The 15,351-nt window shown below is 49.6% G+C and overlaps 2 protein-coding genes across 3 annotated transcripts; one reads left to right on the top strand and one right to left on the bottom strand.

Moving 5' to 3' along the window:
- Positions 1-983: 983 nt before the first annotated feature.
- LOC105181347 (uncharacterized) lies at positions 984-2,910 on the top strand. 2 transcript variants are annotated; one of them, XM_025305854.1, is made up of 6 exons: positions 984-1,250; positions 1,344-1,557; positions 1,659-1,706; positions 1,980-2,084; positions 2,278-2,337; positions 2,411-2,910. In XM_025305854.1, exons 1-6 carry the CDS (start codon positions 1,074-1,076, stop codon positions 2,719-2,721), a joined length of 915 nt encoding a protein of 304 aa, XP_025161639.1. In that variant the 5' UTR covers positions 984-1,073; the 3' UTR covers positions 2,722-2,910. The 2 variants fall into 2 exon arrangements, with proteins under 2 accessions (XP_025161639.1, XP_025161640.1); XM_025305855.1 differs by lacking the exon at positions 1,659-1,706.
- Positions 2,911-3,022: 112 nt separating this feature from the next.
- Positions 3,023-12,345, bottom strand: LOC112590128 (putative nuclease HARBI1). The gene is made up of 5 exons (XM_025305856.1): positions 12,141-12,345; positions 11,562-11,858; positions 11,397-11,457; positions 3,451-3,598; positions 3,023-3,367 (listed from the first exon to the last, which is right to left on the bottom strand). Exons 2-5 carry the CDS (start codon positions 11,754-11,756, stop codon positions 3,079-3,081), a joined length of 693 nt encoding a protein of 230 aa, XP_025161641.1. The 5' UTR covers positions 11,757-11,858; positions 12,141-12,345; the 3' UTR covers positions 3,023-3,078.
- Between the last annotated feature and the right edge of the window lie 3,006 nt (positions 12,346-15,351).

Below are 15,351 nucleotides of genomic sequence, written 5' to 3'. Positions count from 1 at the left end.
ACACAAGAAAATAAAAAATTGAAAATATAATATATTACTTATATTTATTTCTTATCCTAAATAATTTCCTTTCCTAATTACGCGAATCGCAGTGCGTGAAATATTCCAGCAAACACAATATTACATGTAACGTGGATTAGTTTTTTATATTATTTTTCTTATATATTGTTATTTATGACATTTCCTTAAAAGTATTATTTATGATTGTGAAAATGACTTTTTTGTATACAGTATTTCAAATTCGATAATCTTATTTACATTTCTATCGAATAATTATTTTGCTCATCATATCTTGACTATTATACTGAAAGAAAACTGATAAAGATCTTAGTTCATAACTATTATATAACATTTGTGTTATATAACAGTTATATTGTTGAATAGGAAATTACAATTTACATGCACATTATATGTAATATTGTGTTTGCTGATGATTCCTCCTGATGATATATATAATTTTTACTATATTCTGTGTAGTAGCTCAGATATGAACCAAACTATTACAGACAAACCTCGTTACCGAACAACATCGACGTAGTTAACGTCTATTTTCTCAGAGGGTACGTCGAATTCATAAAAATTTCTGAACCTTCGCTGATGGCCGCTCTTAGATTTCTCTCTGCTTACACCCATACGGTATTTATAGTCGAGTTTCAAGGCGATACTGAAGATCGTCTTAGTCAAGATTATCTTATTGAATGAAGATCACCTTAAAATCGATATAATTCATAAACATATATTAAGATAATCTTTGCGAAGAAGTTCTTGTCTAAGAAACTCTTATTCTATTTGAGAATATCTTCGCAAAGATTTGATTAAGATGATACTTATTGATCATTCGGCTATTTCCGTATTATTTCTTTTAGGCCAACCAATAAAAATGATCCTTCCTTTGAGCTGAAGTGGTTAAAACAAGAGTGGTCTGTTCTTTTTAACTGTACTACTACACTAGTGCAACAAGTTAAAGTGGACATGTGAGAAATGTGATACACTTGATTAAAAGAATTAACAAATTTTTATTTGCTACTTGTCTCATTGTAAGATTTCAATCTTTAAAATTAAAAAATTTGAAAATGTCGAAGAATAAACATTATACAACTGTGGAAAGAAAACTTTTCGTAGAGATATTAAAAGATTTTAAGCACGTCATTGAGGTTAAAAAAAGTGATTCTTCAACATTTCATGACAAAGAACTTGCATGGGCTGAAATTTGTAAGAGATATAACGATTCTTCCATGATTATGCAAGAAGTAAATATAACAAAATTAATTATACTACGTACAGAAAAGTTTTGAAATACAGCTCTAGATATATTAGTGATATAAATGTTTTCCCTTTTGCAGCGTACAGTTCAACAGCTAAAGAAACTCTGGACAAATATTAAACAAACTCAAAGAGAATTATTAACTAAAGAAAAACAAGCTCGTCTAGCCACTGGTGGTGGCCCGCCACTACCAGAAATAAACATTGATCCTGATGTTGCCATAATAGCACCACATCTTTTAAAAACAGCTCCTGTTCTGTTTACATCTAATATGACAGAAAATGAGATAAATGGTAGGTAACTTTAAAAATATATTTAAAAATAAATAAAGAAACATAAGTAAGGCATATATATATATTTATGTATAAATTTCTTACTATTAAACACAATATAGACTGCGTTCCAATCATTGCCAAACATTGCCAGCCTTCACAAACTATAGGTATATTCCATTTCTCGCATGAAATGCATGATGCATACATTTATCTATAGTTCATATTACATATATTATAGAAAATGTTCACATTATGCGCTTCATGCTAGAAACGGAATGCATCTTACAATTGATGTCACGTATATTAAATATTTTCAGCACTGTCAATAATTTTGAAACGGTCATAGTTGCACATGCTAAAGATATAATTTTACTAGATAGAAAGAATTTTACAAATATTTATTATAATTCATATATTAATATATTTTATTTATGATTCAGAGAAAGGAGAACATGTTTTGAATCTTTTAGTAAATGATGACATCTCATCATTATACGGGAGTAATGTTGATGAGCTGAATGATAAAGAAATTAACAAAACACAAGGTATTTTCGATTAAAATTAATTCAAAATTAAATTTACATATACCATACTATCTGCGAGAAGGTACATAATTTGTTAATTATATAGATTTTATTAATACTTTTATATTTACTCAATTATATACAATAGAAAAAATAAATACGTTTATTTAAAAATATTGTCAAATAATTTAGATTCATTATTAACGATTTTCAGATATAATAATGGAAGAGATGATTGACAAAGAGAACCAAGATACTAATCTTTGTAATGAAGGTAGTATAAACTATTTTTTACTTATTTTATAGTGTTAATGAGAGGAAGTAACTAAATATTATTGTTTTTACAGTTTTTGAGCCGAAAGAAGAAAATAAATTGGATTTTGCCTGTACGCGACCAGTAAAAATAGCAAAAGGAAAGAGAAATATAAAAGAAAATTTTGTTAGCGAGGAAGATACTGTAAAGATAAAAAGAATAAAGCAAATCATAGAACAAGAGAAAGATATATCAGATATAAAAAAATTTCATGAGAAAAGAATTGCTACAATGAAAGAAAATCTTCAAACAGAATTATTTGCTTTACAAATTCGAGAAGCTACTGCGAAAGCTGAGTTAACCGAGTTACAATTACAAAGGGAGAAAGAAAATATGCGTTTTTAAAAGAAGTCTGTAAAAGGAAATATCGAAGTCCATTTAGCCAAAGAAATATTATAAGAGAAAGTTATTTATTTTTAGCTGCAAGAAATAATATTAAAGTATTGAATAATATAGATTAACCGTATTATGTTAGTGTCCGATAACTCACTGCACAGCCACGATGTATACAAAATATTTTTCACTTTGTTATATTTTGTTTTATTATAAAAGAAAATTTAAAAATTTTATTTTTAAAATATATATAATAATAATATACATAATTAACAGTGGAAATGTGCAATAAAAAGTAAAAGACTGAATAAAATTTACTTTGTTACTTTTTGTTTATTGTATAAGTTGTGTAATAAGTTATATAATAAACTATCTATACAATCTCTCAGTAAGTGCTTCTCGCATTACAAAACCCTCTCCCGGCTGCCAGTGTGGTTCAATTGGTATTTCTATTTCATTATTTTCTTCAACTTCTTCTTCTGGTAACATATCATTAAAAATTAAAGACATGTTATGCAGCACAGCACACGCAACAACTATTGTTGTTGAACTAATTAACTTGTTGCTTAATCCTCTAGATAAGCACGGAAATCTACGTTTCCATATCTCAAATGTTCTTTCAACAATCTGACGTGTTCTTCCGTGAAGTACATTATAACTGTAAAAAAATACATTTGTTTACTAACGTTTTATAAAAAAAAATATATATATAACCTAATGTAACCACAGAAAAATACTAACGCAATTTCCTCATCTGTTTGCGGATTCTGAATAGGAGTTAAAAGAAATGGTAAACAGAGATATCCTGCATCTCCTACTAGAATATCTGGCAACTGACGTTGAAAGTATTTCATGTATATAGCAGAATTTTGAAAAATTCTACTATCATGTTGGCTTTTTTTTTTTTGGTCACGCAGGGGAAATCCATCATGGATACCCCCTCCCCTTGGGGAGGAGGGGATTATGTCGGACTCTTACCGACTAAAACCCCTGCGGGATGTCTACCTGTCGGACCGTGAGGAGGGAAGTCGGGGGAACTACTCCCGTATTCCCTCTCAAACCCCCCGGCCCCAGGGCTCCCTTCCGGGAGCCCCTCGCCACCTATGTACCGCGCCCTGTTCCACGAAGGGAATCCAGGGCGCGGTCTCCGACGAGGGTTACCCCCCGCCGGTTGGCCTTCTGTCCCCTGTCAAGGAGGGAAAGGACATCCACCCCCTCTCCTTACCCCCCTGCTAGTCAGGGTGGGGAGGATTTGTAGGGGAGCGGGCCCGGCCCCACCCGGGGCACCGCTCCCCCCTGTCCCTACTTGTCCGATCGCTTGGGGGGGGAAGGCAGGGAAGGCGTCTCGCCGCCCCCTACTCCCCCCTTACGACCGGAGGCGGGCCCGGGGCGGCCGAGGGAACTCCCGACCCTCGCGGATCTGTGAGCCCCCCTCGGCCGGCGCTGCCCCGGGCACGATGTCGCGTCCCTCGTCCCCCTGGGGGCGTTGCCCGCCCGGGAGCTGCTCCCCGCAGCCCCGGTACGGTCTTGGCCCCCACTCGGCGGTCTCCTTCTGGGATTACTATCTCGCAGAAGGAGACTGCCGCTGTCCACGCCTCCTCGCTCCCGCATATGGCTTTGACTATGTGCGGGAGCGAGAGCTCCCCCTCTCGGCATCCCACCGCCCCGCAGGGGACACGGACCCATGCTGGGCACGCGACCAGGGTGTAGTGCGCCGTGTCCTCCGCCGTGGGGCAGTGGTGGCATCGAGTGGTGAGCTCCTTCCTTATCCGGCGCAGGTACCGACCGAAGCACCCGTGCCCGGTTAGCACCTGCGCCAGACGGAAGGATAGTCCACGTCCTCTCCTGCCTGTCAACTCGGACAGGCAGGAGCGGACAGCCGCGGCCGTCGCTGGCCCGGGACCCCGGGGGTCGGACAATAGGTCCGCCCATCTCCCCCGGGTCCGGGCCTCGGCCTGGAGCCTCAGACCCCTTAGGGCCCTGACCGACACTATTCCCTTCCTGCGGAGCTCCTTCACTCTCCAATATAGAAGGTGACGCTCCTCTGCGAGGAGCTCCACAGGGGGGACGCCGGCCAGGGTGGTCGTCGCCATGTACGACACGGTCCGGTACCCCCGAATCGCCCTGATTAGCACGGGCCGCATGGCCAGCCGCAGTGCGCGCTTGCCGCCGCGGCAGGCCCCTAGCTGTGGCGCCCATATGGGCGCCCCGTACAGGGCGATCGAGAGCACCGCCGTGACGTACAGGCGGCGAGCTCTCCATCCTGGGCCCCCTTGGGTGCGTGTCAGGCTGGCCACCGCCAGTCCTGCCTTGCGCATCCTGGGGGCCAGTTCCCCAAAGTGGGGTCCGAAGCTCCACTGGCTGTCCAGCGTCAGGCCGAGATATCGCATCGTCGGCCCGACGCGGACGTGAACTCCATCTACGAGCACCTGGGTCCCCAGTGGCACCCTTCGACCCCTGCCGTGAAAATACACGGCCTGGGTCTTTTGGGGCGCCACCTTGAGACCCAGGTCTCTGATTGTACTCACCACCGATACCAGTGCCGTCTCCGCTAGGAGGCGGGCTTCCCCCCAGCTCTCCCCCCCGGCTACCACTAACGTGTCGTCCGCATAGCAGACGACGTGGCAACCGGGAGGAAGCGGAGTGCGCAGCACCCGGTCGAACGCGATGTTCCATAACAGGGGGCCGAGAACCGACCCCTGCGGAACACCGCGCTCCATAGCGCGCCGGCCTTGGACCCCGCCTTCCACCGGGAAGGCGAGGTCCCTGCCCCCGAAGTAGGCCGAAATTATTCGCCGGAGATAGGCGGGCACCCCATGGTGTTCGAGGGCCCGCCCAACCTCCGGCCAGGCCAGGGTGTTGAAGGCATTCGTTATGTCCAACGAAACCGCCAACACCCCGCCCTCTTCCTCCACGACCGCCTGGGCCAGATCCCGGAAGCATTGGATAGCATCCAACGTCGATCTTCCGGGCCTGAACCCGTATTGACGGTCGTGGAGATCCGGCCCCTCCGATGCTGGACGAGGCGGTCTGCAACGATGCGCTCCAGCATCTTGCCCGCCTCGTCCAGCAGGCATATCGGCCTGTAGGCCGATGCACTCCCGGGTGCTTTGCCCTCCTTGGGGAGGAAGACCAATTTGGCCCTCCTCCACTCTGGGGGGAATACCCCCTCCTTGAGGCACCCGCTGAATACCCTGCGCGTGGCTTTGGACAGGTTTCCCTCGCCGAGGGCGAGAGCCCAGGCTCGGCCAGGAATTCTGTCGGGGCCAGGGGCTTTCCCCTTGGCCCCGAGCCTTTTCCTGGCCGCGGTGAGCTCCTCTGGACTCACCGCCAGATCCTCGTCCCAATCACCCTCCTCCAATGGGGGGGTCGGGATCATGGGGGGGCCCCCTTCTGCCCTCGGAAAGAGGGCGTCCAGGAACCCCTCGAGGGTCTGACGGTTCAACGTCTCCGTTGGTGGGGGCGCCCATGGACGGATCTTTCCCATGACCCTTTTGTATGGGCGCCCCCACGGATCGTCGTCCAGGGAGCTCACCATCTGCTCCCAGGCCGCTCGCTTGGCCTCGACGATGGCGACCTTGAGGGCTTTCCTGGCTTGCAGATAGCCCTCTCTTGTCCTCGCGGCATCCCCGCCTCGTCGCCGGGCCCGGTAATACAACCGTCTGGCTCGGACGGAGGAGTCCCGGAGTGTCTCCAGCTCCTCCGTCCACCATTACATGGCCCGGCGCCGGCGGGGGTGGGATTGGGGCATCGCGACGTCGCATGCCGACGCCACGATGCCCACTATTTCCCCAGCCCCGTCCGCGGGGCTGAGGTCCTACTCACTTGGCCCCACATTTAGGTGCCAGGTGGCCGCAAGGACGGCCACCCGAAACCTGTCCGAATCGAATCGATTAAGGGCCCATCTTTTGGGGAAGGGAAAGTTCCCCTCCCCAAGGCAGCGGGCCAGCATCTGTGCGGGTTTGGGGAGGCGGAGGGCCCACGCTATATGTCTATGATCAGACAGCGATTCGCCCTCCGCCTCCACCCTCCATTCGTGGAACATCCCGGCGGCCGAGGGGGTGGCCCAGGTCAAATCTATGACCGAACTCCCCCCCGGCCGCACACAGGTGCTGGTTGAGCCCCTGTTCATCAACAGGAGGCCCAGCCCCGCTGCCAAGCCGATCACGGACTCGCCCCGAGGGTCCCTTTGCCGGGGACCCTTCCGAGTGGGCGTTGAAGTCCCCGGCAATCACGACAGGCCGGGGATGGCACCTACGTACCAATTCCCTGATCCTGTCGAGGATCCTCTTCACTGGGGCGAGCTCCCCGAGACCGGCCTTATTCCTGCGGTAGGGGAGATACACCCCCACCACAGTGATGGGCCCCCAATCGACCGCCACGTACGAGGACCCGTTCTCCCTAAAAATACAGGGAGGGGTCCCCGCCGCAGGGTTCGCCACCATGGCCACCGAGCCGTCCGGGCTGCCGTACCAGTTCGTACTGGTTACCGGCACCCAGTACGGCTCGGCGACCACCCCCAGCCCGGCGCCTAGCTCAGCCATTCTCTGTAAACAGAGATCCTGAGCCCGGGCGCCGTGGCCGAGGTTGGCCTGTAGGGCCCGGAGTAGCGTGAAGGCTAGGCCTTTCACGCCTCCTCCGGGCGGCCTACTTTAACCCCCTCCTCTTGGGAGACCTCTGACGGTACTGCCGTCATGGTCTCCCCGGAGGGGGTTTCGGCCAATGTGGCCTCTATCACGGGTGTCTCCGCGGAGATTTGGGGGGTCCCTACCTTCGTGGTCTTCTCCTCTGGGGGATACGAGGGGGAGCCATCCTGTAGGGGAGTCGGGGGCAGCGCTCCCACCGACTCCCCTTTCTCTACCTCCGATGGGAATGGGCCCGAGGGCTCCACTCTCCTCACCTTGTTCACCTGTCCGTCCTCTCCTGGGTCGTCCTCCTTCCTGTCTGTCTATTCTTCCTCTCCTTTCCTCTTCCTTCGAGGCTGAGGCGTTTCCGACTCGTGGATCATCTCCAGCTCCCACCCGAGGTCGATGAGGTCCACGGAGACGACGTCCACTTCCTCCTCCGGGACTCCTGCCTGGGGGGGGGGAGTTGGGGTCGTTCTGGCCGTCTCTTCTTTCTGTGGGGGGAGGCCTGTCGACTCCCTTTCCCCTGGCTGGTCGAGTTCGGTCCTCCGGTGATGGCGGTTCGGGCCTCCCCCCACTGGTGACTTCCTTCTGGCTGCTCCCTTCTTTTTTCTTCCCCCTTCTTTTTCCTCCGGGAGGGGGCTTGCAGGCAGGCCCTCCGATCTTATGTCCAGAGGGCCTGCCCGCCTCGGCGCACACTGGGCAGCGCACCGCCTTCGTGCACCTCTTGGCGCGCTGGCCGGGGTTACCGCAGCGGTAGCAAATACCGCTGCGGTCGACGGCGCTCGTGCACCGCTCGCGCACGTGTCCCCGTTCCAAACAACGGAAACACAACGTCGCGCGAGCGGGCAGCGCCGTTACTCCGGCGCGGGTCCATCCTGGGGGACCCGCTCCGCGGCGGCGACCTTAGCGGCCGCTGCCAGCGGACATCGCACCACCATTGCGCCTATTCCTCGCTGGGAGATACTCATCTCGCCTGAGGAGATATCCTCCGGCGAGCATCCCCCAGCGAGGGCCACGGTGGCCGTCACCTCCTCGGTCGTCGCGTCCAGGCCGGCTATTCGCAATGTTGCGAACTTCGCCGGCCGCTGGACGCGATAAGCGGGGCCTTTGTCCACCGCCAGCTTGCGGAGCTCCTCCGCAAGCCGGTCGGCGGACGCCCCGACGTTGAGGCTAGGCACCTCAATGAGCATCGCTCCATTCAGGGCCCGGCGGACCCTCAGGGACGCGTTGATCCCCAGGCCTGTCCGCCGGCCTGATACGGCGCTTGGCCTCTAGCATGAATGCTTCATATTTTCCGTCGGGGCACGTGATGGTGACGGCCGCCGAGCGCGGCGGTCTCGGCCTGCCCTGTGCCGCCGCAGCTGTCCCCCTCCCGGGTCCCTTCCGTTTTGGAGGGGAAGGGGTGGAGGATGGGGCATTCCCCTTCCTTTTTCCTCCTCCCCCTTTCCCCCCTTCCTCACCTTTCTTCCCACCACCTGGGACCAAGCCACTTCCTCTGCCTTACCCACTGATGCCTGTTGCTGTTGGCCAGGTGGCCGCCGTATCGCCTTCAGCAGCTCCTTGGCCGGCATCCCGTTTCCTTCCTCTCGGGCCCTCTCCTCCTCCTCCTCCTCCTTCATCCTTCTGGCCCTCTCCTTCCTTCTCTTTTTCTGTCTCTTCCTCTTCTCACTCTTGGTCCCCTTCTTCTTCCCCAACTGCTCCAGCTTCGACGTCCTCCGGGCCTGGGTCTGCTGGTCCGGGACTTCCTTCTCTCCTCCTTCCTTTCTCACCGCCATAGCCGCCCGGCCCGTTCCACCCGCGGCCATAAGGGCGTCGAGCTCCGCCCTCATACGGCGGAGCTCCTCCCCATGACCGCAAGTATGAGCCGAGATGGCCATGGCGGCGTCCAACTCTTCCTCTGCCTTCTCCGTCCTCCATGTTGGAGGGGGTGGGTGTTCCGGAGGATTATCGTCATACGGGATGTCCACCAGAACACCCACCTCCACTTCCTTTCCTCTCAAAGGAGGAGGGGGAGGGAGGGTTGGTTACCCTCCTCCTCTTCTTCTTCTTCCTCTTCCTGTCATCTCTCCTACCTTTTCCTTCTTCATCCTCCGCCGACGTGGATGCAGGAGTAGTCGAGCCCCCTGCTGCTTCCGCGTAGGAGAGCCTCCTTCCCCTGGGAAGCAACGAGGGAGGGAGAACAGGGGCTGAGGACGTGGAGGCATTTTTGGCCCCCAGTTCCTCCCCCAGCCTCCTGTTCTCCACCCTCAGTTTGCGAAGCTAGGCCCGGAGCTCCTCCGCCTCTTTCCTCGTCTCCGAGGCTTCCTCTCCCCTACTATCGCGCTCCGCCGTCCTCGCCAGTAGGGTGGCCATAACGGCCTCGGAAGTGGCAACAGCGCGGTTCAATAGTTCCACGAAAGTCCCTTTCAATGTTCGGGACCTTCGCGAGACCAATCGAACCGCGCCCAGCGCTCAGCCCACTTCCGAGGTCAGTTCGGCCACTCCTGCCTCCCTCAGGAGGTTGATGGTGACGTTATCCCTGTAGACCTCCTCGACCGGGCGCTTGTCTTCGAGGGACCTCAGTATGCCCGTGTCGAGGAGTATCCGTATATCCTCCTCCAATCTCCTATTCTCCTCCTCCCTCTTCTTCTCCATCTCTGCTTCCTTTTTCTTTTTGACCACGCCAGTGGTGGGTAGCCTTCCCGGCCCCCTTCTTGCGGGTTCCAGAACGGGAGTTTCCCCAGAGGAGCTGCCGCTGGTGGTGTTGGCCCGCATCCTCTTTCTCCCGATGTCCCTGCCGGTGCTCGGCCCAGCCTCTGGTCCCGGTGTGTTCTTCGCGAGGCGCTGGATTACCACCCTGCTGCCCTGTGAGAGCCGGATGTCGGAGCGGACAACCGGGCCAGCGGTCCGTCCCGATGCCTCCGCTGTTCCAGTGGTCCCCTCCTTTGCCCCCTGTCTCTGCTTGAAGCAGAGAGGGCCTGGTTTGTTGGTCCCAGGTGGCGGGGTTTTATCCCCGGACACCTGGGACATTCCCCTCCCTCGTTGGGTGGCCGCCCGCGTTATCCTAACCGGCGGGCTCACCGCACCATCCCCGCGATCAAGGAGGTGCTGTGTTGAGGACGGTGGTCGGTCCTCAATTTTAGGCGGCACTCCAGGGGCTAGCCCCCTGGAGTCCGCATGCTCAACCTCCCCGGAGGGAGGGGAAGAGGCACCCGCCTATCGGATTCCTGCTACCAGCTCTTCAACCCCCGTCCCTACCGTCAAAAAATCACCCGAAACGGGTGGTCGGACCATGGACGGGCTGCTACGCCCATCCTTAGGTACCGTTGAGTCCGAGGGCTCTGAGCCCGAGAGCTCGGAGTTTGTATTTTTTAAGAGTGAATCCATTGTTGGTCCCACGAGTACGGCGGGAAGTGGGCGTCGACCCCGGGCAGAGCCCCCACATTGCCCGGGGTAAGGCTAGCATGTCCCCTGGGTTCGCCAGGTGCCCAGGATGAGGAACCACTAGCGACGGGTCACGCACCTGCCATTCATCCCATAGGCGTGTCATGCCTCAACCGTAGGATTACGTGGTGTTTTTTAGAGAACCCGCCTCGCGGTCCGGCCGATTAAGGCAAGACTCCCGGCCCCAGAGACATGACCTAGGGTTACGTTGTAGTAGGCTAGGGTCTGCCGGGGATGCCTGAGCCCCCTGTACCAGAGTGCCGAAGCACCCTGGCCCCTCGCAATTGTGTCAGGTTGTATGTCCTGACAAGTACGGGTTTGCAGTCAGGGTTTTCCTTCCCCTAGAACGGTTGCCTTCACCCGGCTCACCAGCCCGTTCTGCCCGCGCTGTAGGGTCCTTTGGGTCGCACAGGTACAAGTACCAGTGCGGTCCTCCGGTCCCTGTATAAAACACGGAGGCAGCTGCCCCTCCGAGAGTGAATAAGGACGCTCTTAGTCTGGCCTCTCAGTACAGACCACTCCGGCATGGTAGAACCTGCCAGGGGTCGAAACCGCCGCCGGCACAGCTCTGTACATCATTGTGGCACACAAGCCCCCCCACCACGTCAAGGTGGCGCCCACGGGGGGGACTATCATGTTGGCTACCCGGCCATTCTGGAACAACGTCCAAAAATTCTGTTCTAGGCCCAACAACAGCCTACATATAAAAATATATTAAAACCAATATTTTTTAGTATAATGTACTTAATAACATTTTATTACAATTAATATGTGTGTATTTACATATGTTGCATTGCATACCTGTACATTTAATGATAGATATCCCTTTCGATTTCTATAAATTTCTTCTATGTTCTGCAATTTGGTACCAACTAATCGTACATGTGTACAATCAATAGCTCCATCAATCCCTGGTAAACCAATACCTCCAGCACGACGTCTTATATTTTTAAAACGATTGTGATTTTCTCTTATAGCATCTGGTGTAGAAGGCATTATTATAAACCTATTGAATATCCTTGCTAACAATATGGATACTCGAAATACAACTCTTGATATAGTTGGTTGCGAGACAATAATTGTATCTCCAAGTACTGCCTGTAAAAATATAAAAAAAATATATATTATTTGCATTAATGAATCCAAAAGAATTATAATTATAAAATATTATTTGAAATAATTATGATAGATATCTCAATATATCCTAGCAGGAATCATCAAAACACATCATAGGGATATCTTACAGAAGTTGTAATATCTTTAGGATATGCTTATGATATATTTTGGATATTCCTACTGTGGTATAAATTTATCATGTATAATATATACTATATATAATAACTTATTGCATGTATAATTAAATATTTTATCTTCTCTAACCTGAAAACTGCCTGTAGCGTAGAACCGTAGACAAATTAACAATTGATATACTGGACGTATTGGAAGACCACGATTATTATTGCGTACAAGTCCTTCTTCAATTTCTGGCAAAATTCCGTGTATTACAGATTCTTTATTAAATCTAAAACGCCTTTTAAATTCTTTGTTACTATAAAAGTGAAACGGATCGAACCAGTCTCTAATATATCTTTCCGGAACACGCACGTCTCTTTCATCATCGCTATTAATATCCTCTATTTCTAAATCATTATGTAAATTAATTATATTTACCACTTCCATATTAAAAAATAAATTTGTTTAACTATGGACAAAATAGCTACACAAGCACTGAGCACTACTAATATCTTAAGTCTACTTTTAACATGACTTGATGAAGACCGCCTTATTTAACTATATATACGTCGAATAAGATAATCTTGAACGACTATGAATTCGGTAGTAATAAGATAACTTTAAGTCAATGCTTATATGAAATAAGATTAGTTTATGAATAATATTAAGACGTTTTAAAATAAGATAGTCTTCGAACAGTTTTGCCTTCAGGTTTTGCTCAAGTCTTCGCTTATTTGTTGATGTAGAGAATGTTTTGAGACCAAACTTAAGGCGGTCCTCAAAATAAGAATCGACTATGAATACCGCCCATAGGGACTCTAATCCAGCGTTAACTTTGGAGGCCTCGTGCGGCGAGATCGCGAACTAACACCGTGCGCGGGAGCGCAAGAGCAGGAAGGTTGGGTCAAGTCAGTTTGACAAGGACGAACAATCGATCGCACGGTCCTTGTCTTACTCACTCGGGCATTTCGCCGACCGATACGCAGCGAGAAAATGCTTTTCAGGCTTTTGGGTGAGTGAGCCAAACGTCGCAGCGACTCACGTGCAATACCATTTTACAAATTGACGCATTTTGTCTAGCTGACGTTATATATCACCGCCAAATTATTATAGCATGTTCCTTATATTATTCCCGAGATCCCCACAAAGCCAGATTTTGCAATCCGGCCGACCAAAATTTATGAAAAATAAATGAAACGTCCGCCGTACCAAGCATCGCAGCGAATCACTCCAAAAATTATTTTACAAGATGCAAAATTTCGCCTCGTTGACGATACGTATAATTACTAAACTGTTACAGCATCTTCCTTGAACTATCCCTGAGGACCTTATACAGCCAGATTTTACAATCCGGCCGTCCAAAATTTATAATATATAAATAAAATATCAGCCGTACCAGGAGTTGCAGCGAGTCAGGTGGAATATTTTACAAGACGCAATATTTTGCTTTGTTGACGTAATATATGAACTTGTTATAGCATCTTCCTACAACTATTTCCGAGATCTCTACAGAGTTAGATTTTACAAATAGGCTATCAACAATATTATACATAAATAAAGCGTCAGCTGCACCAAATCGAGTCAGGCGGAATACAATTTTACAAGAACAGATATATTGCCTCGTTGACAATATATATAATCACCAAATTATTATGGTATCTTCCTTGAACTATCCCCGAGAACCATACAGAGCCAGATTTTGCAATCCGGCCGCCAAAAATTTATCATACATTAATAAAGCGTTTGCTGTACCAAGCGTCGCTGCGAGTCACTCGAAATATCATTTTACGAGATGCAATATTTCGTCTCTTTGACGATACGTATTATTACCAAATTGTTGCAGCATCTTCTTCATACTATTCCCGAGATCGGTACAAAGCCGGATTTTGCAATCCGATCATCAAAAATTTACAATATATAAATAAAGCGCCCGTCGTACGAGGCGTTGGAGCGAATCAGTTGAAAACTCATTGTAAGAGATGCAAAATTTCACCTCGTTGACGATATATTTAACCGCCAAATTGTTATAACATCTTCTTTGAACTAACCCCGAGAAACCTACAGAGCCAGATTTTGCAGTCAGGCCATGAAAAATGTATCATAAATAAATACAGATGTAGCGTCGGAGCGGATCACGTACAATACCATTTTACAAAATAAGATATATTACTTCACTGATGTTAATATATCATCATCATATTGTTATAGTATATATCTAAAACTATTCCCAAGATCTTCACAAAGCCAAATTTTGCAATCGGGCTGCCTAACTTTTATTATAAATAATGTGACGTGGCGATTTTGGGGTCGCCCGTCACAAGAGGCGGAGGACCTCCGAGGGGGTCCCCGGGCTATCGCGCTCGGCCGCGATCGTGACACGAGTTGCGTAATTTTTCGGAAGAATCGCGGATATGTTTTGGTTGGCGAGCGATCTCGTACCAACGGGTGCGAGATTACTGTTCTTTTTCTGTCTGATGATACTTCCGCGTCCCTATGACTTGTGTGCCCTTCGCCGTGGGTAGCCTCCGACCAGCAGGAGCAGCGGACGAGGGAGAAGAGACCGAGGAGGAAGGAGGGAGGTATCGAGGAGCCGCCGCGCTAAGGGCACTAAGGGATCTCTCAGGTGATGTCATTGGCCCGCTTATAATTTTGGTTTCGGACAATTGTGCCGTTAAGATTGCACCGCTGTCGATGTATTTTTGTCTATTATCGTAGGCATGAAAACAAACCGGGACACGACACCTGCTAACGAGGGACCTTTATCACGCGGAAGAGACTCGTCGACAAAAAAGAAAATAAAGAGCCGCCTCTCGATGTCGCGTGATCCCGGAAAGAAAAAAAATTGAAGCAACAGAAGCAATATCGTTCGAGATCGGAGGAAAAGGTCTCACTTCTGGCGAAGACGCGAACAGAGAGTGAACGCACGATTGTTGTCGAGAAAAATCTCGCGAGCTTAGGGGAGCTATCGCATTTTTTTTTGGTGTCGTGGGTGCTCGGGCGTGCAGTGCATCGTGCGCGTGCGGATCCCAGAGAGAGGTAGCGAGAGCGAGCGAAGCGGGCTAGAGAGAGAGAGAGAGATCGAGCGAGTGCAGGCGGCGAGGAAGAGAGCGAGTGAATCGGACCAGTGGAGGAGCGCAACGCAACCGAAGGAGGCTGCCGAGAGGCGTGCGAGAGTGTAAGAGTATCCGTCTGTAGTAGCCTTTGTCTGCGCGAACCGCTTGCGCGACGGGACCGATCGGCTGTCGGACTTTGGGCGAAAATTTGTGTTGAGGGTTGGTGTCCGAAACCGTTTGGCGGTCCTCCCGCGGAACGCGGGGAGCAGGGCGTCTCTCTCTCGTACGCGAGTGTTAGCAGCTAT

Source organism: Harpegnathos saltator, unplaced genomic scaffold (genome assembly GCF_003227715.2).
Source record: "Harpegnathos saltator strain DR-91 unplaced genomic scaffold, Hsal_v8.6 scaffold72, whole genome shotgun sequence".
Classification (NCBI taxonomy): Eukaryota; Metazoa; Arthropoda; class Insecta; order Hymenoptera; family Formicidae; genus Harpegnathos; species Harpegnathos saltator.
This window is presented reverse-complemented; position numbering and strand designations above follow the sequence as displayed.

Excerpts from the sequence above, each read along its gene's own strand:
- LOC105181347 (XM_025305854.1), top strand. The coding sequence starts at position 1,074 with ATGTCGAAGAATAAACATTATACAACTGTGGAAAGAAAACTTTTCGTA. Across the intron at positions 1,707-1,979 it reads CCAGCCTTCACAAACTATAG|AGAAAGGAGAACATGTTTTG; the intron begins GTATATTCCATT and ends TTTATGATTCAG. Across the intron at positions 2,338-2,410 it reads TACTAATCTTTGTAATGAAG|TTTTTGAGCCGAAAGAAGAA; the intron begins GTAGTATAAACT and ends TTGTTTTTACAG.
- LOC112590128 (XM_025305856.1), bottom strand. The coding sequence starts at position 11,756 with ATGCCTTCTACACCAGATGCTATAAGAGAAAATCACAATCGTTTTAAA. Across the intron at positions 3,599-11,396 it reads AGAATGGCCGGGTAGCCAAC|ATGATAGTAGAATTTTTCAA; the intron begins ATGATAGTCCCC and ends AAAAAAGCCAAC. Across the intron at positions 3,368-3,450 it reads CAAACAGATGAGGAAATTGC|TTATAATGTACTTCACGGAA; the intron begins GTTAGTATTTTT and ends ATTTTTTTACAG.